General features: G+C 54.4%; 1 protein-coding gene across 1 annotated transcript in view; it reads right to left on the bottom strand.

Moving 5' to 3' along the window:
* Nucleotides 1-1047: 1047 nt before the first annotated feature.
* Nucleotides 1048-23258, bottom strand: part of LOC104302610 (macrophage mannose receptor 1) — a 62691-nt gene continuing 40480 nt past the window's right edge. Inside the window, exons 19-30 of the mRNA XM_054171157.1 lie at nt 22797-22897; nt 20384-20526; nt 16599-16713; nt 13138-13286; nt 11184-11286; nt 9279-9511; nt 8196-8361; nt 6802-6954; nt 5890-6006; nt 4185-4352; nt 3160-3201; nt 1048-1754 (exon numbers count right to left, since the gene is read on the bottom strand). Of these exons, the coding sequence (XP_054027132.1) occupies nt 1513-1754; nt 3160-3201; nt 4185-4352; nt 5890-6006; nt 6802-6954; nt 8196-8361; nt 9279-9511; nt 11184-11286; nt 13138-13286; nt 16599-16713; nt 20384-20526; nt 22797-22897 (1732 nt within the window). The 3' untranslated portion in view covers nt 1048-1512. The remainder of the gene's footprint in view (nt 1755-3159; nt 3202-4184; nt 4353-5889; nt 6007-6801; nt 6955-8195; nt 8362-9278; nt 9512-11183; nt 11287-13137; nt 13287-16598; nt 16714-20383; nt 20527-22796; nt 22898-23258) is intronic.

The following is a 23258-nucleotide window of genomic DNA, read 5'->3' as shown; positions in this document are numbered from 1 at the left end:
TGTCCAAGATTGAGAAAAATACCCAATGAAATAAGGACCTTCTCTAGCCTGAGAGCTTTGAGTCATTTGATTATGCCTGGTATAAAAAGCACTGGAAAAGAAACACAACTCCCTCTCTCTGAGCCCAGCTTTCATTTTGTAGGGCTTATGAAGCCAGAGAATATCTCAGTAGAGCAGTCTGACATCCAGTGCTCTCAGGTCTGTCACCATGCAAGTGTGGATCAATGCTCAAAGAATTAAACCAGACCTGGACAGGGGGGGTTTGGATAGCAATCAGAGAAGGATTCCTCATGGGAAGTCTCATTAAGCCTTGGACAAAACTAAATGGTCTAAAGAAGGTAGGAAATTGTCACCTGCCAGTGCCTGAAGGAGGCTACAAGAAGGCTGCAGAGAGACTGTTGGCAAAGGCCTGCAGGGACAGGACCAGGGGCAATGGCTTCAGACTAGAGCAGAGCAGATTGAGATTGGATGTGAGGAACAAGTTCTGCACCAGGAGGGTGGTGGAACACTGGCACAGGTTGCCCAGGGAGGTGGCTGAGGCTCCATGCCTGGAGATATTCCAGGTGAGGCTGGACAGGGCTCTAGGCAACCTGATCTGGTGGAGGATGTCCCTGCTGAGTGCAGAGGGGTTGGGCTGGATGAGCTTTGGAGCTCCCTTCCAGCCCAGCCCAGTCTGTGACTCTGAAATCCTCACCAGTGTTGGAAATGTCAATAATAATTCTGAGTAATTTGTTCAGGTATGAATTGAGTTTAATTCCTCCCTTTTGCAGAACCCTAGGGGATTCCTGCTGCATCACTGAAGCCACAAAGCATTTCTGCTCCCCGTCCCTCCCACACTCCTGCTGCAGCTCATCTTGCAATGCTTGCATTACAGAATTACAGCAGCAGAGAAACAGTTTACACTTCTCTTTTTATCAGAGGAGGAAAATGTGTTAATTCAGATATCACAAGCAACAGGAAGGGTTTCTGTGGCTTCCTCAGCAGCCAAAGGGAGATGTGGAGCCACAGCAGTGAATCAGGCTGCCTGGCTGAGCCAGGGAGCTGGTCCTGCCTCAGAGAGACCTGTGCCAGCGGAGCCTGGAGGTCCCATCCAAGCTGTGCAGTTCTGACAGTCGGTGCTGGAGATCAGGGTAGAAGATTCAGGATATGTACAGATCTGGATATGCTTTATGGAGCAGGCTAAGCTTACAGCATTCTCATAGCTCTCCTTGTGCCTAAACTGGCCCAGTGATGCTGGACCCTGCAGAGACTGGAACTCCCAGAGAGTTCCCTTACACAGCCTAGCTCCAGCTCTACAGCTAATGCTCAACACTCCTCCCAGGTCCTACAGCCTGTGAACAGACCTCCGGCCCTGCCTTGCAAGACTGCTTGCTCCTGCTGCTACAGAGAGCAAGAAGCATCCTATGCAAAGCTAACAGGAATGTCCAGAGGAGAAAACTGCCGTGGCAGCAGAGTTCTTGCATGCCACTGCTCCAGCTCCTCCCGAAGCCAGGCTCGGCATCACCCTGCAGGTTAAACTGTGGCCCGCTCGTTTTCCTCGATGTTGGTCACCAGGCAGTTGGATTCCTGCGTGCCCAGGTCAGAGCCGCCGCGGTAGATGGCATTGTCGAAGCCGCCGGGCCTTTGTCGGTCCCGCCTCCGCTTGTAGAAGAAGTAGAAGGTCAGCCCCGTGCCGGTGAGCAGCAGGAACAGCAGGATCACAATCATCCCTCCCAGGCTGTTCGCAGACGAAGCAGCAGCGTCCTGTTGGGATGCTGTGAAAGGGAAAACAGAGTGGCTGCTGCAGGGGGGCAGAGACTGCTGCTGCCTGCAACCAATAGCTCATTAGAGAGCCTGAGCTCACAGTGACAGCAACACAGAGCACAGCTGGCTGGAAGAGACCTCCAGGCTCAGCCAGTCCAACCCCCACCCAGCACTGCAGGCTCAGCACCAAACCATGGCCCTAAGCACCAGCTCCACACACTGCTTCAACACCTCCAGGGATGGGGACTCCAGCACTGCCCTGGGCACAACATTCCAAGGCCTCAGAACCCTTCCAGGCAAGAAAGATTTCCTAGCAGCCAGCCTGAACCTCCCCTGGGGCAGCTTGCAACCATTGCCTCTGCTCCTGGCCCTTGCCACCAAGGAGCAGAGGCTGTCCCCTCCTCACTGCAACCTCCCTGCAGGGAGCTGCAGAGAGCAAGGAGGTCTCCCTCAGCCTCCTCTTCTCCAGCCTCAACACCCCCAGCTGCCTCAGCCCCTCCTCTAGCCCAGGGGCTCCAGGCCCTTCTCCAGCCTGCCTGCCCTGCTCTGCACAGGCTCCAGCCCCTCAGTGTCCTTCCTGCAGGGAGGGCCCAGAGCTGAACACAGCCCTCCAGGGGTGGCCTCCCCAGTGCTGAGCACAGGGGGATGATCCCCTCCCTGGCCCTGCTGCCCACCCTGCTTCTGACCCAGGCCAGGATGCCTTTGGCTTTCTTGGCCCCCTGGGCACTGCTGCCTCATGCTCAGTGACTGCCACCCAACACCCCCAGGTCCCTCTCCCAGCTGCAGCTTTCCAGCCACACATCCCCAGGTCTGGAGCTCCCCAGGGGGTTGCTGTGAGCCAGGTGCAGGACCTGGCCCCTGGCCTTGTTGAACTTCCAATGAGCCTTGGCCCATGGCTCTCACCTGCCCAGGTCCTGCTGTGAAGCTTCCCCAGCCTCTAGAAGCTGGACACAGCCACCCAGCCTGCTGTCATCTGCAGACTCACTGAGGGAGCCTCAGTGCCCTCACCCAGATCATCGACAAAAGCATTGAAGAGGGCAGGTCCCAGTGCTGAGCCCTGGGGCACACCATTGGTGACTGCCAAAGTACTGAAGCACCAGGAGAGCAGGTAAAACTGCTGCATGTGTTGGACAGAGAGAGCAAAGATGGAGTCAGACTCATCTCTGTTCCCTTCCAGGGCATTGTATTGTACTGCAGTATAGCACTAGTGAAGCAAAAGCCACCAAAAAGAAGGAAAAGCAGTATCAATAAGGCAACCAGGCTGAGGGAAGAGCTCTCCTCTTGGATATAAAATGAAATCATCTGTGACTGCTAACTGAGCACTTAATGAGCCTTTTTCTGGAGGCAGTGTGGGCAGTAGCTGTCCATAGAGTCGTTGACCTTTCTTTTCAGTGGGTTTCTGAGAGCCCAGCTTACCTTTATTGGCATGGGAGTCGTGGCTTGGCTCCTCTTCCACAACTGGCAAATGAAGAGAGGTTTATGTTAGGCACAGTTTGCAAGGGAGCAAAGATTAAATGCAGACTGCAGAAAGGACTTTTGCTCTGGGTTCCAATCCAATTTAAAAGCACCACAGAGTCCTTGAGTGGTTTGGGTTGGAAGAGACCATACAGATCACTGAGTTCCAGCCCCCTGCCATGGGCAGGGACACCTCCCACCAGCCCAGGGTGCTCAAGGCTTTGTCCAACCTGGCTTTGAGCACTTGCAGGGAGGGGACACCCACCACCTCCCTGGGCATCCTGTGCCAGTGTCTCACCACCCTCCCTGTCAAGAATTTCTAGTATCTAGCCTAAATCTCCCCTCTTTCATTCTAAAGCTCTTACCATTCATCCTGTCACTGCACTCCCTGATTAAAGCTCCCTTCCCAGCTCCCCTGGAGCCCCCTTCAGGTACTGGAAGGCTGCTCCAAGGTCTCCCTGGAGCCTTCTCTTCTCCAGGCTGCACAGCCCCAACTCTCTCAGCCTGACCCCACAGGGGAGGTTCTCAGCACTCTGATCATCCTCATGGCCTCCTCTGGAGCCTCTCCAGCAGCTCCAGGTCCTTCTTGTGCTGGGGCCCCAGGACTGGAGGCAGTGCTGCAGGTGTGGTCTGAGCAGAGCAGAGCAGAGGGGCAGAATCCCCTCCCTGTGCTGCTGCTCTCCCTGCTCTGGCTGCAGCTCAGCACACAGCTGCCTGCTGGGCTGCCAGGGACCACTGCTGCCTCCTGGGGACTCTGTGACCAACTGATACCCCCCAAGGCCTTCTCTCCCAAACTGCTCTCAAGTGGATTTGTCCTTGGGGTTGCCCTAGCCCAGGTGCAGGACCTTGCACTTGGCCTGGTGGAACTACCTGAGCTCCATTTATTCACCAAGGCCTAAAGTGCACCCAGTGCATAATTAGTTAGGCTTGATGTGTATTAACCACTGCTCCTCAAACAACCCAGGGCATGGAAATCCAGGACTTACTTTTGGGGATCTTGCAAATGAAATTCTGGTCAACAGAGCAGAAGTAATTCCTCCAGGTTCCACTTGAGACATCCATGTCTACACAGTGCTCATTAAAGATGGTTGTAGGCTGCCCTTTCTCCCAGTTGACAAACTCTATCTCACTCCTGTCTGTCCACAGCCACTCCCCTGAAATTAGAAGTGGTGCCTGTTAGGTGAGGGAAGTGGGGAAGCCTTTCTGGGCAGCCAGGCACAGTGGCATTGGTCATGGAATGTGTTAGGTCATTACATTAGCAGCACAGAGGGCTCATTTCTCACTCTTTGAGCAGCCAGAGGAGTTGAGATGGGAGTGTGCCAAATCTAAGCACTCAAAGATTAACTTCCTAAGCTGTCTGTTGTGCATTGAGGGAAACCAAGAGTTCATTGGTACAGCCACAAGGAAAAGGCCTCCAGAGGCTGGAGAGCCCCAGGGGCACAGGCAGCTTGTCCCAGGACATTGCAATCTGTCCTTCTGCTCTGTTTCCCTCTCTCTCTGTTGCAGGCAGTGCACAGCCAAAGCTCTCTCTCTTCTCTCCCTCTCAGGCCCTGTGCTGTTATCTTATGGTGTGTGGGGCAGAGGCTTTCTCCTGGCCTTGGCTGGCAGTGAATTTCCAGCCCCAGCCCAGGGCCTGGGGAAGCCTGGGGCTGGGGGCAGCAGTTTGGCTGCTCCTGGGCTGTGAGGCTGAGGGGGGTAGAGGCTTCTGGCAGGCTCTGGCCTGGCAGGCTCAGGTGTGTTCCTACTACCTGAATGCCTTCTGTGTGTCTTTGTGAACAGAATTTCCATCCCAGCTTCCAACCAGTGTGGAGCATTTTTCTTTACTCCTTGGGCAGGGCTGAAAGATCTTCCCTGGCCTTTGGAGCTGGGCAGCCCCTGGCTCAGAACTTGGATACCATCAGGGCCATGGTGTCAGAGATGAACAGAAGACATGCCCAGGCTACCCAAGGGCTTTTAGCTGAAGCCTGTGCCCAGGACCCACCCCTGCCTGGGAGCTTTGTTAAAAAGCAGAGCATCTGTGCTAGCCACATGCTGGACTCCAGGGACTGCTCAGCTTTTCTTCACCTGTGAATCCAAGATCAGTGAAGATGAGAGCTGAATCAATTCTCTTTGCAGGCAGAATCAGCTCTCTTTAATAATAACTCAGAAACATGGAATCACAGAATGGTAGGAGCTGGAAGGCACCTTGAAGGCTCATCCAGAGCCAGAGCAGGAGTACCTGGAGCAGGTCACACAGGAACACCTCCAGGCAGGTGTTGAATATCTCCAGCAGAGTGGAGCAGAGGGGCAGAATCCCCTCCCTGGCCCTGCTGGCCACACTTCTCTTGCTGCAGCCCAGCCTCTGCTTGGCTCTCTGGGCTGCAAGGTCTTACTGCTGGCTCCTGTTGAGCTTCTCCTCCCCCAGCACCCCCAAGGCCTTTTCTTCAGGGCTGCTCTCCAGCCAGTCCCTGCCCAGCCTGGATTGGTGCCTGGGATTGCCCTGAGTCAGCTGCAGGACCTTGCCCTTGGTCTTGTTGAACCTCCTGAGGCTGTCCTGGGCCCAGCTCTGCAGCCTGTTAAACATTTAGCAGCTGGTTCACCTCTGATTGTGTCTTTAGTACTTGGTGTCAATATGTGCCATGTTAATGCTGTTTGGTGTTTGATTAACTGGCCTCAGTGTGTGCATCTGGGTGTGCACTGTGAGATGATTACCATCAAAGTTTTGGAAGAGTCCTATCCAAAATTTCCTGAAGTCATTTGAAAGTGTAGACAAATAAATGAGGAGAAAGTTCATCTCAGCAGAGTCTTCTATGGAGACCAGAGAGGCACCTAAAGAAAATCAAGTCAATATTACACACCATTCCAGCAAGATTGGCCATTGAAAATGAATTCCCTCAGTGAACATTCAGGATGTTTTGTGCTCAGGTTTTTCACAGGGTAGAAGAGCTTGAACTGGAGTTAGCTGGAGCTTAGAACTGCTACACATACACACACAGAGTCATTAAGGCTGGAAAAGACCTTTAAGATCATCAAGTCCAACCACAACCCAGCTGCCATGACCACCAAACTCTACCCTGCAGCACCACCTCTGCAGCTTCTACAACACCTCCTGGCCTGGGGACTCCACCACCTCCCTGGGCAGCCTGGCCCAACCCCTCACCACTCTTCCAGCAAAGAAATCTTTCCTCCTCTCCAACCTACCCCTCCCCTGGCACAGCTTCAGCACATTTCCTCTCCTCCTAGCTCTGCTTGCTTGGCAGAAGAGACCAACCCCAGCCTCACCCCAGCCTCCTCTCAGGGAGCTGTGGAGAGCAATGAGCTCTCCCTCAGCCTTCTCTTCTGCACACTACACAACCCCAGCTCCCTCAGCTGCTCCTCACCAGCTCTGGTCTCCAAAGCCCTCAGCAGCCTCAGTGCCCTTCTCTGGACACCCTCCAGCCCCTCAATGTCTTTCTTACCCTGTGGCACCAGACCTGAGCCCAGGACTCAAGCTGTGGCCTCAGCAGGGCCCCGTACAGGGTGACCATCACTGCCCTCCTCCTGCTGGCCATAGTCTCAGTTCTGGATTAAAAACCCAAACCCACAACCAGCCTGTGCAGCAGCCTGGTACAAGAAGGCCCTTACCCATCTGGATGCAGGTCATGGAAGCATCAGGCCAGCTTTCCTCAGAGGTGGTGTGCACGTAGTAGCAGTGACCACGGAAGGGAACCCAAGCTCTGCCGCGCTTCGGTTCAGGACACTTGCCAGGCAGCTGAGGTAGCTCAGTAGGGATTAACTCTGTTCAGAAGACACAAGCTTTAAGAACCCAAGGGAAGCACAGAATCATAGGGTTGGAAGGGACCTCATGGCTCAGCCAGTTCCAACCCCCCTGCCATGGGCAGAGACACCTCACACTGGAGCAAGCTGCTCACAGCCACATCCAGCCTGGCCTTGAGCACCAGACACGAGCTTTAAAGCATGGCAGCAGAAGCCTCCCAGGATCTTATACTTGTGACTAATCTAAGTTAATCACTTTGGCTGCTACACTGACAAAGTTTATCCCCCAATATCACAAAAGATACTTCTACAAATAATAATAGATCATTAGTATATCAATAGTTAGCCCAAATTGGATCCATTCTGCACCTCTTGACCAAAAGAAAAGGTGCAGAAAAGGGTTGCTGCACATGGCAGGAGCTATTGCTGCTGTCTCTGTGATGTGTGTGTGCTGAGTGGCTTCTGAAACACAACATCTACTGAACCTGGATCACAGGATCTCAGGATGTCAGGGGTTGGAAGGGACCTCTCAAGAGCTTCCAGTCCAACCCCCTGCCAGAGCAGGACCATAGAATCCAGCACAGGGCACACAGAACACATCCAGACAGGGCTGCAAAGGCTCCAGAGAAGGAGACTCCACAACCTCTCTGGGCAGCCTGCTCCAGGGCTCTGGGACCCTCACAGTCAAGAAGTTCCTCCTCATGCTGAGCTGGAACCTCCTGTGCTGCAGATTATATCCATTGCCCCTTGTCCTATCCCAGGGCACAGTGAGCAGAGGCTGTCCCTGTCCCTTCCTTCCTGACCCCCAGCCCTCAGCTATTGATAGACATTGATCAGATCCCTCTCAGCCTTCTCCTCCCCAGACTGAACAGCCCCAGGGCTCTCAGCCTCTCCTCCCCAGGCAGTGCTGCAGTCCCTGCAGCATCCTTGTAGCCCTCCCTTGGGCTCTCTCCAGCAGATCCCTGTCCCTCCTGAACTGGGCAGCCCAGAGCTGGATGCAATATTCCAGGTGTGGCCTCACTAAGACAATGTAGAGGGGGAGGAGAACCTCCCTGGATCTGCTGAACACACTCTGAATTCACCCCAGGATCCCATTGGCCTTCTTGGCCACAAGGGAAGGAACATTGCTGTCACCTGGGAGCTCCCAGGTTCCCAGGACATACAAGACAAATCACAATCCTGGCATCTGTGGCTAACTTCATACACAGCCACCAGGTTAAACTCCAGTCTCCCAAACCCAACTTCTGCCATGGGCAACTTACCATCAGATTGCTTACAGAGAGAGAAAAAGCTCTCATTGCAAGAGGCTGTCTTCCAAAACCCATCCAGATCTAAGTAGACACAGGCTGTGTTCTTGTTTGGCTCCCCACTGGCCCAGTTGTAGTACCTGCTCCTCCTCCTGTCTGACCATGCATAATGACCAGGAGACTGAAAGAAAAATGCCACAAAGCTTATTGCCAAGCATCAGATGGGAAGAACACCCAGCTGGCACTTGGGGGGATGTCAAAACATGGGAAAATCAGGATCACAGCTTCTGACACAGCATTAATTATCATGGAATCACAGAGCTGGCAGGGCTGGAAGGGACCTCAAGGCTCAGCCAGTCCCAACCCCCCCTGCCATGGCCAGGGACACCTCACACTACAGCAGGTTGCTCACAGCCACATCCAGCCTGGCTGCAAACACCTCCAGGCAGGAGGCTTCCACCACCTCCCTGGGCAGCCTGTGCCAGGCTCTCACCACCCTCATGGGGAACAACTTCTTCCTCACAGCCAATCTCAATCTCCCCACTTCTAGTTTGCTCCATCCCCCCCAGTCCTATCACTCCCTGACACCCTCAAAAGTCCCTCCCCAGCTTTCTTGGAGCCCCCTGCAGATCCTGGAAGGCCACAAGAAGGTCTCCTGGGAGCCTTCTCCTCTCCAGCCTGCACAACCCCAGCTCTCTCAGGCTGTCTCCAGAGCAGAGCAGCTCCAGCCCTCTGCTCCTCCTCCTGGCCCTTCTCTGGACACCTTCCAGCCCCTCCAGATCCTTCCTGGCACAGAGGCTCCAGAACTGGCCCCAGAGCTGCAGCTGTGGTCTCAGCAGAGCGGAGCAGAGGGGCAGAATCCCCTCCCTGGCCATGCTGGCTGTGCTTCCCTAAATTCCATCCCTAACTTCCTGAAATTCCATCCCCTAAATTCCATCCCTTGCTTCCATAGTAAATGATCTCATTGTATTTACTTAGACTGAGGTGGGAGCAGGCAGCAGCCATGGCAGTGGATTCTGTCAACCTCTGAGCTGTCTCTGGCCGGCCTGTGCTGCGCTGGAGGAGCAGTAGGTTGCCACAAGCATTTGCTGGACTCACCGTGTTGCTGCTGAGACCAATCCAGGCAGGTTCCCCATGCTTTAGGAGTTGCAGCCAGAGGTAAGCTCCAGCATAAGGATCCAGCACGCTGGCAAGCTCTGCAAATTGCTGCCTGCAGTTCCTCTCTGCCTCTTGCCAGGACATTTTGTAGCTGACGACCGCGTAGCGCTCGTTGCCGTAACTGTTGAAGCCGAACAGCGGCGCCGGGGCTGGGGAGCTGGGCAGCCCGGGGTCTGGAACCAGCAAGAAAGGGAGGTCAAACACTTGGGGTGGGCTAGACAGAGAGAGGGGAGGGCTGGTCTGCTGGAGCAGTCAAGCAGTTAAGGAAGGCTGGAAGAGCAGATCAGGATGTGTCCCAGCCGTGACTGCAGTGATGAAAGCTCTCCTGCCATGCTCTGTGCTTCATTTTCTCACCCTTCTCAGAAGGGCCTTTGAGCACTAATAACTCTATCACCTGCAGGGACAGGCCTTGTAAGCTCTAGGACTTCCCAAAGCATACTGAGATGATGTGGGGCATTAAAGGGAGCAATTCCTCCACTTTTCCTCTGCTGTGTTAGCATTTGCTGTAGTTCTGACAAGGCAGAAGGTGCAGCAAGCAGCCTGTGAGCAGGCAGAGGGATGCAGCTGCTGCTGCTGCAGGGGCCTGGGTAAGGCTGTCAAGGAAGTCAGGCAGAGCTGTGCTTCACAGCATCACAGAGCCACAGGATGTTAGGGGCTTGGAAGGGACCTCAAAAGCTCATCCAGCCCAACCCCCTGCCAGAGCAGGAGCACCCAGGGCAGCTCACACAGGAACACATCCAGGCAGGTGTTGAATATCTCCAGAGAGGGAGACTCCACAACCCCCCTGGGCAGCCTGCTCCAGGGCTCTAGAACCCTCACAGGGAACAAATTCTTCCTCCTGTTCCCATGGAAGTTCCTCAGCTTCCACCACTGCCCCTTGTGCTGGCACTGGGCATCCCCTGGAAGAGCCTGTTTCAAAACACAGACGGTGTGGCTCTCTTAGCAGCAGAATTTCAGTGTGGAGGAATTTGCCTGTGTAAAGACAAAGAGCTGTTCTCTCTCTCCTCCACCTGCTTGCCAAGAGCAGTGGAACACATGATGGTTCAGAGCTTTATTTATGTACTTACTGGCCTAGGCCTCACTGCAGCAAAGGTGAAGAGTTGTTCTTTGAAAAGTACACTGTGCTCCTTTGGTTGAAATGGTGCATGGGCCACCTGGTACTGACAGGCTACAGGATGCCAGGGGTTGGAAGGCACCTCTCAAGAGCTTCCAGTCCACCCCCCTGCCAGAGCAGGAGCAGAGAATCCAGAACAGGTCACACAGGAACACATCCAGACAGGGATGGAAATGCTCCAGAGCAGGAGACTCCACAACCTCTCTGGGCAGCCTGCTCCAGGCCTCTGGGACCCTCACAGTCAAGAAGTTCCTCCTCATGCTGAGCTGGAACCTCCTGTGCTGCAGTTTGTATCCATTGCTCCTTGTCCTATCCCAGGGCACAGTGAGCAGAGGCTGTCCCTGTCCCTTCCTTCCTGACCCCCAGCCCTCAGCTATTGATAGACATTGATCAGATCCCTCTCAGCCTTCTCCTCTCCAGACTGAACAGCCCCAGGGCTCTCAGCCTCTCCTCCCCAGGCAGTGCTGCAGTTCCTGCAGCATCCTTGCAGCCCTCCCTTGGACTCTCTCCAGCAGATCCCTGTCCCTCCTGAGCTGGGGAGCCCAGACCTGGATGCAATATTCCAGGTGGGGCCTGACTAGGGCAGAGTAGAGGGGGAGGAGAACCTCCTTCAATCTGACAGTTTACTTCCAGTTACAGACAGGATTGAGGTTGGCAAAGTCACCTTCTACTCCACTTTGACACTGCCACAACAAATCAGCTGCACCAGGAAGCAGTGCAAGAAAACTCACCAGATTTTTTCTGGCATATGTAGCTCCTGCTTGTTTTGCACTCTTCATCTTTCCATTTCCCTGCCTGTTCAATGGGGTTCTTTATCAGAGAGACACAGTCACCCTGCAGAGGAGAGGAGATGAACAAGGAAACGCTGTGGAGAGTCAAGGGAACCTTCCTGCCACACACAGGTGAATCATGAAGGTCACAGAATAGCAGAATTGTCAGGGCTGGGAAGGGACCTCAAGGCTCAGCCAGTCCCAAACCCCTGCCATGGCCAGGGACACCTCACACCACAGCAGGTTGCTCACAGCCACCTCCAGCCTGGCTGCAAACACCTCCAGGCAGGAGGCTTCCACCACCTCCCTGGGCAGCCTGTGCCAGGCTCTCACCACCCTCCTGGGGAACAACTTCTTCCTCACAGCCAATCTCAATCTCCCCACTTCTACTTTTGCTCCATCCCCCCCAGTCCTATCACTCCCTGACACCCCCAAAAGTCCCTCCCCAGCTTTCTTGGAGCCCCCTCCAGATCCTGGAAGGCCACCAGAAGGTCTCCTGGGAGCCTTCTCTCCAGCCTGCACAACCCCAACTCCCTCAGTCTGTCCTCATAGCAGAGCAGCTCCAGCCCTCTGCTCATCCCCATGGCCCTTCTCTGGACACCTTCCAGGCCACATCCAAGGGAACTCACACAGGCAATGGCTAGGAGCAGCAACATGGCAATAAGCATTGACAGCTCAGTCCCAGCACCTGGATGATGGAAGGAGAGGCAAAGTGCAGGAGAGAGGCAGGAAGAAGTGTGGGATGTGTGGAATCCCTGGGCATCCCCCTGGATGTATGTGTGTCAGCCTGTGCTGGCTTTACCCCACAGGACATTTCAGCTGTTGCTGCTTTCCTGGAGGTTATTGGGAAACTCTCCTTCAGCTCTGAAGCTTGCCTGGAGAGCTGAAATCTCCTCCTTGCCCCACTTCAGCACTAGGAACCAATGTTGTCACCACAGTGCAGTAATGCAGAAGCCGTGATCAGGCACAACCTCGTGCTGGAGACATCTCCCCACTGCAATTTGGGCTCTTTAGCTTCCTCCTTTTCCTCCCTCAGCATAAGAAGCAGGAGCCAGCAGCTCTCCCCATCTCATATCCACATAACCTCAGGCTGCCTTGGTGAGACTGCATCTGCAGTACTGTGGGGCTCCCCAGTTCAAGAGAGAATTAGGGGTTGGAAGGAACCTCCAGAGATCACAGTCTCACAGTATCACCAAGGTTGGAAGAGACCTCAAAGATCATTGAGTGATCATCCAGTCCAACCCCCTGTCTTGGAAGGATCCCCCAGGGCAGCTCACACAGGAACATATTAAGGTGGTTTGGAAAGTCTCCAGAGAAGGAGACTCCACAACCTCTCTGGGCAGCCTGCTCCAGGCCTCCAGCACCCTCACCTCATCTTGAGGTGGAACCTCCTGGGTCCCAGCTTGTACCTCTTGGTCCTTGTCCTGTCACTGGGCACCACCAAACAGAGCCTGGCCCCTTCATCCTGACCCCCAGCCCTCAGCTATGGATAGACATTGTTCAGATCCCTCTCAGCCTTCTCTTCTCCAGACTAAACAGCCCCAGGGCTCTCAGTCTCTCTTCACAGCAGAGCTGTTCCAGTCCCTTCAGCATCCCCACAGCTCTCCCCTGGACTCTCTCCAGCAGGTCTCTGTCTCTCTTGAGCTGGGGAGCCCAGAACTGGACACAGGATTGCAGCTGTGGTCTCAGCAGGGCAGAGCAGAGGGGGAGCAGAACCTCCCCAGCCCTGCTGGCCATATGTGCTTGATTTTCACATGATGCTCCAAACCCTGTGCCTGGATGCCCAGGGAAGCAGCTAGAGAGGCTGTGCGAGGGCTGATGTCCAAGCTGCCTGCTCTGCATGCGAGGAGCGAGGTTACTCCACGCTTCCTAGCAAAGGCAGCCTGGGTGTCAGCCGCCCCCTGGTGGTGCTTACGTGGCTGTAGTAGGTGCGGGAGCCTTTGGCCCAGTTGGTGTAGTGGACAGGGCTGCCGTCCGTCCACAGGAAGCTGTGCTCCCAGTTGATGTCGTTCAGCCCGATCCAGGCGTCCGTGGCGGCCCGGCGCAGCAGCGCCATCAGCGAGGCTGGAGGCAAGGCAAAGGCAAAGGCAGCACGGAGGGAGGAATGAAATATTAGGAATAAAATCATGTACTGAAATAATAACAATTAAATACTATACTAAAGCCTGTTGCTCCTCCCCTGGGGAAGAAGGGAGGGTGTTTGGGTGGTATTCCTGACCTCAGCATGAGGACACCGGAGCCTGACTCCTGGGCAATGCCTGCACGGTGTGCATTCTCTCATCTGCTCTGCTATCTCGTTCACAGACTGGAAGGGAGCCTCCAAGGGCATCTTGCCCAACCCCCCTGCAGGCAGCAGGGACAGCTCCAGCTAGAGCAGGCTGCCCAGGGACACAGCCAGGCTGAGCTTCAATGTCTGCAGAGCCTCAACCCCATCCCAGGGCAGCCTCTTCCAGTGTCTCCCCAGCCTCACTGTGCAGAACTTCATCCTGGTGTCCAACCTAACTCTGCCCTGCTCCAGTTTCAAACCATTGCCTCTCACCCTATCCCCACAGCCCCTTCTGAACAGTCCCTCCCCAGCCTGCCTGGAGGTCCTCTTGAGATACTGAAATGCAGCCCTATAGTCTCCCCAGCACCTTCTCTTCTCCAGTCTGAACAGCCCCAGTTCTTCCAGCCTGTCCCCACAGCAAAGGTTCTCCAGCCCTCTGATCTTCTTTATGGCATTCTCTGGACCCTCTCCATCTGGTCCAGGTCTCTCTTGTGTAGTTGGCCCCACAGGTGGACACAGCTCTGCAGGTGAGGTCTCTGCAGAGCAAAGCAGAGGGGCAGGATCCCCTCTCTCCATCTCTGGTCAATCTGCTTTGGATGCAGCCCAGGCTGCCCTTGGCCTTGTGGGCTGCCTGTGCCCATTGCTGGCTCCTGTCCAGCTTCTCTGCTACCCAAATGTAACAGCTTCATTTCCAAACAGGCATAACACAAGACTACTCAATAGCCAAGAGTGCATGCACTGAGAGCTCAGCTTTCTGGAAGGCCAGATGCTGTTTGCTTTAGCTCCTGCCTAGACCACCACTCTTTACAATAAAGTTGTCCTTTCTCTGCTATAGGAACCACAAGCACTGATGGTCCAGGGAAACCCTAACAGCAGCCTGCCAGCACCTGAAGGGGCTACAGGAAGACTGCAGAGAGACTGCAAAGGCCTGCAGGGACAGGACCAGGGGCAATGGCTTCAGACTAGAGCAGAGCAGATTGAGATTGGATGTGAGGAACAAGTTCTGCACCAGGAGGCTGCTGGAACACTGGCACAGGTTGCCCTGGGAGGTGGTTGAGCCTTTGCCACAGTCCCCCACAGCAAACTCTTGGCCAAGCTGTCAGCCCATGGCTTGGACAGCAGCTCTCTGAGCTGGGTTAGGAACTGGCTGGAGGCTGAGCCCAGAGGGTGGTGGTGAATGGTGCCACAGCCAGCTGGCACTGGGGCTCCATGCCTGGAGATATTCAAGGTGAGGCTGGAGAGGGCTCTGGGCAGCCTGATCTAGTGGAGGATGTCCCTGCTGAGTGCAGAGGGGTTGGACTGGATGAGCTTTGGAGGTCCCTTCCAGTCCAGACCATTCTGTGATTCTGTGATTCCATGGAGTGAGCTGGGAGATGGTCCATGTGCAGCTCTCACCACCTGGGATGACACATTTCCTGAGCAAAGAGGAGGGCTCACTAAAACCACCTGTCACATGCTGAGCAAGGCCCACAGCCTGAGCCCAGCAGAGCAAGGGCAAGAAGGGGAAGGGGACTCCGGCATCAGACCTGCTGCTGCATGAGGATGTGTCCTCCACTGACACCCAGGCAGGTATGTGCATGGTGATTTGATGTGCATATGACTCCCTGTGGGTGTTCTTTTTACATGCACCCTTAAAGAGAATATTGAACTCTGGATATTTCACTGTATGGCCAACCCCTAATGGAAAACCTTTTGTATTTGAACCCCTCTGTACAGCCTGCTTTGATCCCAAAGCTATTCCAACAGTCAGTCAAGGCACTGAGTCACAGTCTCACAGTCTCACAGTATAACTAAGGTTGGAAGAGACCCCAAGGATCATCAAGTCCAACCTGTCTTGACAGACCTCACGACTAGACCATGGCACCAAGTGCCACATCCAATCCCCTCTTGAACACCTCCAGGGATGGGGACTCCACCACCTCCCTGGGCAGCACATTCCAATGACGAACGACTCGCTCGGTGAAGAACTTTTTCCTCACCTCGAGTCTAAACCTCCCCTGGCACAGCTTGAGACTGTGTCCCCTTGTTCTGCTGCTGGTTGCTTGGGAGAAGAGACCAAACCCTTCCTGTCTACAACCTCCCTTCAGGTAGTTGTAGAGGGCAATGAGGTCACCTCTGATCCTTCTCTTCTCCAGGCTAAGCAACCCCAGCTCCCTCAGCCTCTCCTCACAGGGCTGTGCTCAAGGCCTCTCCCCAGCCTTGTTGCCCTTCTCTGGACACCTTCAAGTCTCTCAATGTCCTTCTTAAACTGAGGAGCCCAGAACTGGACACAGGACTCAAGGTGTGGCCTAACCAATGCAGAGCACAGGGCACAATGACCTCCCTGCTCCTGCTGGCCACACTCTTCCTGCTGCAGGCCAGGATGCCCTTGGCCTTCTTGGCCCCCTGGGCACACTGCTGGCTCATGTTTAGGCAGCTGTCAATCAGCACCCCCAGGTCCCTCTCTGTTTGGCAGCTCTCAGCCACTCTGACCCCAGCCTGTAGCTCTGCCTGGGGTTGCTGTGGCCAAAGTGCAGCCCCTGGCACTTGGACTTGTTGAATGCCATCCTGTTGGCCTCTGCCCATCTGTCCAGTGGGTCGAGGTCCCTCTGCAGAGCCCTTCTGCCCTCTAACTGACCAACATCTGCTCCCAGCTTGGTGTCATCTGCACATTTGCTGATGACTGACTCAATGCCCTCATCCAGATCATCAATGAAGTTGTTAAAGAGCACAGGGCCCAGCACTGATCCCTGGGGCACACCACTGGTGCCTGGCTGCCAGCTGGCTGTGGCACCATTCACCACCACTCTCTGGGCTCAGCCTCCAGCCAGTTCCTAACCCAACTCAGAGAGCTGCTGTCCAAGCCAGGGGCTGACAGCTTGGCCAGCAGTTTACTGTGGGGGACAGTGTCAAAGGCCCTGCTGCAGTCCAGGTAGACTCCATCCACAGCCTGCCCCACATCCACCAGGCAGGGAGGCCTGTGCAAGCCTCTTTCCAAAGCTGCAGCTTCACATCCAGCACAGCTTTATGCTCCTGTGTCAGAACTACCACCAGACCATGCAGAAGCTGCACCATCTGCCTTCACCTGGCTGTCAGGAATTACTCACTCTCAAAATCTCAGTGCTTCATACCTTGTGTTTCCTCCCTGGAGATGGTAGCCAGGTTCCCTCCAAGACTAATGCACTCATTCCTGGCAGCATGCCACGTCAAGGTGTCGTTGTCAGTAAGGCCAAACAGCTTGAAACACTGGGGGGGAAAAAGAAAATAAGAAGTGTTTCAATTCCTGGTGAGGGCTGCTGTGCCTTGGATTGGCACCCCAACAAACTGGAACCCTGCCCCTGGAGTAAATTTGCCACACGAGCTCAGAATTCTGGAAGCAAAGTGACTAAAATCAAAAGTGGCCTTTGCCACCATCCCCCACAGCAAACTGCTGGCCAAGCTGTCAGCCCCTGGCTGGGACAGCAGCTCTCTGAGCTGGGTTAGGAACTGGCTGGAGGCTGAGCCCAGAGAGTGGTGCTGAATGGTGCCACAGCCAGCTGGCAGCCAGGCACCAGTGGTGTGCCCCAGGGATCAGTGCTGGGCCCCTGCCTCTTTAACATCTTCATTGATGATCTGGAGCAGGGGATTGAGTCAGTCATCAGCAAGTTTGCAGATGACAGCAAGTTGGGGGCAGGAGTTGATCTGTTAGAGGGTAGCAGAGCTCTGCAGAGGGACCTTGCCAGGCTGGACAGATGGGCAGAGGCCAACAGTATGGCATTCAACAAGTCAAGTGCCAGGGGCTGCACTTTGGCCGTGTGGTAGTGTGAAGGTTTAATCCTCCCACCACACAAAGCAGAGCTGAACTCACTCAGAGGAGCAAATGGAAAGCTATATTTTACAGGCAGGATGAAATGCAAAGAATATATCCACAATGTACAGGACTTACAGTACATGCAAAAATATGCAGGAAGGAACGTGACACAGAAACACCCTCCCGAGGAGAATCCCCCCAGGTACCCCCAAAAGCCCTTTCCCCACTTCCTCCCTTTTCCCCTAGTAGTTAACTGGGTGAAAAAGGATTAAAGAGAGAAGTGGATATTAAGGGGAAAAAGTTGGTTAGAATAGAATAGAATAGAATAGAATAGACCAGACCAGACCAGGTTGGAAGAGACCTTCAAGATCATCAAGTCCAACCTATCATCCAACACCACCTAAACATCTAACCCATGGCACCAAGCACCCTATCAAGCCTCCTCCTGAACACCTCCAGGGATGGTGACTCCACCACCTCCCTGGGCAGCACATTCCAATGGGCAATCACTCTCTCTGTGTAGAACTTCTTCCTAACCTCCGGCCTAAACCTCCCCTGGCACAGCTTGAGACTGTGTCCTCTTGTTCTGGTGCTGGGTGCCTAGGAGAAGAGACCAACCCCCACCTGGCTACAACCTCCCTTCAGGTAGTTGTAATGAGCAAGAAGGTCTCCCCTGAGCCTCTTCTCCAGGCTAAGCAACCCCAGCTCCCTCAGCCTCTCCTCACAGGGCTGTGCTCCAAGCCCCTCACCAGCTTTGTTGCCCTTCTCTGGACACCTTCCAGCAAGTCAACCTCCTTCCTAAACTGAGTGGCCTAGAACTGGACACAGGACTCAAGGTGTGGCCTAACCAGAGCAGTGTACAGTTCAAAGCAGTTGTTAGAGAAGCTTCTGTCCAAGGTCAGCAGCATGCACCCCAGCCCAGAGCAGAAGAGAAAAGCAGAACAGACTGAACTCAGACTAAGCTCTTAAAGTCACTACACTGCAGATCAGTTCTACTGATCTGCCAATGAAATTTGTTTAGAATTAGCTTTGTTTTCCTTTTTTACACCTAAACATTTCAGCTAGAGAATTCTGTAGCTGTCTCTTTCTTAAAGGCACAGCTTAAAACTGGCACAGGCCACAGCAACCCCAGGCAGGGCTACAGGCTGGGGACAGTGTGGCTGAGAGCAGCCAGGCAGAAAGGGACCTGGGGGTAGTGGTTGACAGCAGCTGAATACGAGCCAGCAGTGTGTCCAGGGGGCCAAGAAGGCCAAGGACATCCTGGCCTGCATCAGGAACAGTGTGGCCAGCAGCAGCAGGGAGGTCATTGTGCCCTGTGCTCAGCACTGCTTATGCCACACCTTGAGTCCTGTGTCCAGTTCTGGGCTCCTCAGTCTAGGAAGGAGGTTGAGCTGCTGGAAGGTGTCCAGAGAAGGGCAACAAAGCTGGGGAGGGGTCTGGAGCACAGCCCTGTGAGGAGAGGCTGAGGGAGCTGGGGTTGCTTAGCCTGCAGAAGAGGAGGCTCAGGGGAGACCTCATTGCTGTCTACAACTCCCTGAAGGGAGGTTGTAGCCAGGTGGGGGTTGGTCTCTTCTCCCAGGCACTCATCACCAGAACAAGAGGACACAGTCTCTAGCTGTGCCAGGGGAGGATCAGGCTGGAGGTGAGGAGAAAGTTCTTCCCAGCTAGAGCCACTGCAATGTGCTGCTCAGGGAGGTGGTGGAATCATCATCCCTGGAGATGTTCAAGCAAGGATTGGGTGAGGCACTTGGTGCCATAGTTTAGTAGTCATGAGGTGTTTGGTGACAGGTTGGACTTGATGATCACCGAGTTCTTTTCCAACCTTATTGATTCTATGATTCTGAATATCAAAGTCTAAAAGGCAATAGACACATACAAGGATATTTACATGTATTCACAGCTGAGCAGCATCAGAGATACCTCCTGGTACAGACTCACACTGCCCTGGGCTCACACAGAATCACAGAACACATCTGCCTGAAGAGAACTCCAAGCTCATCTACTCCAACCCTCCACCCAGCACTGCAGGCTCAGCACCAAACCATGGCCCTAAGCACCAGCTCCACACACTGCTTCAACACCTCCAGGGATGGGGACTCCAGCACTGCCCTGGGCACAACATTCCAAGGCCTCAGAACCCTTCCAGGCAAGAAAGATTTCCTAGCAGCCAGCCTGAACCTCCCCTGGGGCAGCTTGCAACCATTGCCTCTGCTCCTGGCCCTTGGCACCAAGGAGCAGAGGCTGTCCCCTCCTCACTGCAACCTCCCTGCAGGGAGCTGCAGAGAGCAAGGAGGTCTCCCTCAGCCTCCTCTTCTCCAGCCTCAACCCCCCCAGCTCCCTCAGCCCCTCCTCTAGCCCAGGGGCTCCAGGCCCTTCTCCAGCCTGCCTGCCCTGCTCTGCACAGGCTCCAGCCCCTCAGTGTCCTTCCTGCAGGGAGGGCCCAGAGCTGAACACAGCCCTCCAGGGGTGGCCTCCCCAGTGCTGAGCACAGGGGGATGATCCCCTCCCTGGCCCTGCTGCCCACCCTGCTTCTGACCCAGGCCAGGATGCCTTTGGCTTTCTTGGCCCCCTGGGCACTGCTGCCTCATGCTCAGTGACTGCCACCCAACACCCCCAGGTCCCTCTCCCAGCTGCAGCTTTCCAGCCATACATCCCCAGGTCTGGAGCTCCCCATGGGGTTGCTGTGAGCCAGGTGCAGGACCTGGCCCTTGGCCTTGTTGAACTTCCTCCAATGAGCCTTGGCCCATGGCTCTCACCTGCCCAGGTCCTGCTGTGAAGCTTCCCCAGCCTCTAGCAGCTGGACACAGCCAGCCAGCCTGCTGTCATCTGCAGCCTCACTGAGGGTGCATAAGGAACTGCAGACAGGGGAAGCTGCTCAGCCAGCCAGGGCACCACAAACACCAGCAGAAATACAAGCTGAAGTTTTCCTCTTGCATGTCTCCTCCTTCACAACTGCTGTGAGCCCGACAGAGGCTGTAGCTCTTATTTCAGCGATCACAGTTAACTAGACATGATCAGAACATAGTTGTGGCAGCTGAAAACTCAGCTGCAGCTGAAAAGCTGAAGCAAGGGTAGTTTTCATTCTGCTCTTTCTGAAGGGGAAAGCATTGGCATTGCATACTGCACCTTGTTATCCAAGAGGAGCCAGTCTTCAGGACAGCCACCCTTCGGTGGTGCTGAAGTGGGAACAGCAGTTGGCCTGACTGTAGCGTTGAGCCTTTCACAGATGAATGACTCAACTCTGCCACAGTTGATATCATTCCACGTGCCTGAAAGCACATCAGAACAGAAGGACAACAGCTGAAAGGCAGATGGCAAGCAAACCTGTCAGATCAAGTAGAACTAATCACAGGGGTTACATACATGGAATACATACATAGAATAAACCAGGTTGGAAGAGACCTTCAAGATCATCAAGTCCAACCCAGCAACCAATCCAACACCACCCAAACAACTAACCCATGGCACCAAGCACCCCATCAAGTCTTCTCCTGAACACCTTCAGTGATGGTGACTCCACCACCTCCCCAGGCAGCCCATTCCAATGTGCAATCACTCTCTCTGTATAGAGCTTCTTCCTAACATTCAGCCTGAACCTCCCCTGGTGCAGCCTGAGACTGTGTCCTCTTGTTCTGGTGCTGGGTGCCTGGGAGAAGAGACCAACCCCCACCTGGCTACAACCTCCCTTCAGGGAGTTGGAGAGAGTAATAAGGTCACCCCTGAGTCTCCTCTTCTCCAGGCTAAGCAACCCCAGCTCCCTCAGCCTCTCCTCATAGGGCTGTGTTCCAAGCCCCTCACCAACTTTGTTGCCCTTCTCTGGACTCGTTCCAGCAAGTCAACCTCCTTCCTAAACTGAGGAGCCCAGAACTGGACACAGGACTCAAGGTGTGGCCTAACCAGTGCAGTGTACAGGGGCAGAATGACCTCCCTGCTCCTGCTGGCCACACTGTTCCTGATGCAGGACAGGATGCCACTGGCCCTCCTGGCTGCCTGGGCACACTGCAGGCTCATGTTCAGCCTACCATCAACCAGCACCCCCAGGTCCCTCTCAGCCTGACTGCTCTCCAGCCACTCTGACCCCAGCCTGTAGCACTGCCTGGGGTTGCTGTGGCCAATGTGCAGAACCTGGCACTTGGATGTGTTCAATCTCCTGCCCTTGGCCTCTGCCCATCTGCCCAGCCTGTCCAGGTCCCTCTGCAGAGCCTCTCTACCCTCCAGCAGATCAACTCCTGCCCCCAGCTTGGTGTCATCAGCAAATTTACTGCTGATGGACTCAATGCCCTCCTCCAGATCATCAATAAAGATGTTAAAGAGCACAGGGCCCAGCACTGCTCCCTGGGGCACACCACTGGTGCCTGGCTGCCAGCTGGCTGTGGCACCATTCACCACCACTCTCTGGGCTCAGCCTCCAGCCAGTTCCTAACCCATCGCAGTGTGCTCCCATCCAAGCCAGGGGCTGACAGCTTGGCCAGGAGTTTGCTGTGGGGGATGGTGTCAAAGGCCTTGCTGAGGTCCAGTTGCTTTTCTCTCCCCTGGAAATGAAGATGTAATTTCTTTGTGTGTCCCTTAGGACTATTCAGGTCTCCAGCAACATTCAGCTGATTCATATCTTGTCTGAGAAGAGAAATACTTCAACAGGGCAAAACCAGAGCTCAAGGGAAGGTTTATTTCAAACACTCAGTTCACCTCTCTCGCTTCTGGACAGTCCCCAGGATCACTCTGCCTGTGTAAGGGGCACTTGTCACATCACTACCTCAGCTTCAAACAGTCTTAGAAGCTTCTGGGTGTCTTTTCCCCCTGTGGGGGTGTGATGGAAGAACATAACATTAAGCTCATCATCCCCACTGTATGGATCAGGAGTGAATAAGCAAAAGGGATTCATTTCATAAGGTACAGCCAGCTCCAAGGTAGTGACCTTCAGCAGGGCTAATCACACCTTATGTGTGTCATTGTGATTCACAGTCACAGACTGCATCAAGTTGGAGAGGACCCTCAAAGGTCACCTTGTCCAGGGACACCTCCAGCTAGAGCAGGCTGCCCAGGGACCCAGCAAGGCTGAGCTTGAATGTCTCCAGGGACAGGGCTCAGCCACCTCCCTGTGCAACCTGTTCCAGTGTCTCACCTCCCTCACTGTGCAGAACTTCCTCCTGATGTCCAACCTAACTCTGCCCTGCTCCAGTTTCAAACCATTGCCCCTTGTCCTATCCCCACAGCCCCTTCTGAACAGTCCCTCCCCAGCCTTCCTCTAGGTCCCCTGCAGGTACTGAAATGCAGCTCTAAGGTCTCCCTGGAGCCTCCTCTTCTCCAGGCTGAAAAACCCCAACTCTCTCAGCCTGTCCCCACAGGAGAGGTTCTCCAGGCTGGATGTTAGGAAATCTTTCTTGCCTGGAAGGGTTCTGAGGCCTTGGAATGTTGTGCCCAGGGCAGTGCTGGAGTCCCCATCCCTGGAGGTGTTGAAGCAGTGTGTGGAGCTGGTGCACATGCAGCCCTCCCAAGCTTTTACCACACCATGCAGGCTGGATGTTGTTGGAGCACCCACCTGTCTGGGTGTACATGACCACACAGTTTTCATCATTGTTTGCAAAGTTGGGTTCATTGGGAGCCCAAGCAACATAGTTCACTGGACTTCCATCCATCCACCTGAAAGAAGCAACGTGGGGGAAGAACAATGCTTAGTTGAATTAGTGCTTCATGATAAAGGACAGGACAGAGCTTTGCATTGTAGGTTCCCTATGTCCTAACTTCCAATCATGTGTCCTCTGTGAAGCAAAGCCAAGACTTCCACTTGGAATCAGTAAAACATCTCCTTACTCCTGCTGCCTGCTCTGTTGACTTGGGCTTAAGTCTCAACTGATCATCCAAACTGATGGTCCCAGTCTTTCTTGGCCTCCAGGTATTGATAGCCTGCAGGACACACACCAGCATCTCACTGGCCTGGACTTTCTCTGGAGCACAGAAACAGAAGCCAGAGCCTACAGCAGTAATTTCCTGCATCCAAAAG

Source organism: Dryobates pubescens, chromosome 21, assembly GCF_014839835.1.
Source record: "Dryobates pubescens isolate bDryPub1 chromosome 21, bDryPub1.pri, whole genome shotgun sequence".
Lineage (NCBI taxonomy): Eukaryota > Metazoa > Chordata > Aves > Piciformes > Picidae > Dryobates > Dryobates pubescens.
The sequence above is the reverse complement of the archived record's forward strand: the minus strand, read 5'-3'. Positions and strand labels throughout refer to the sequence as shown.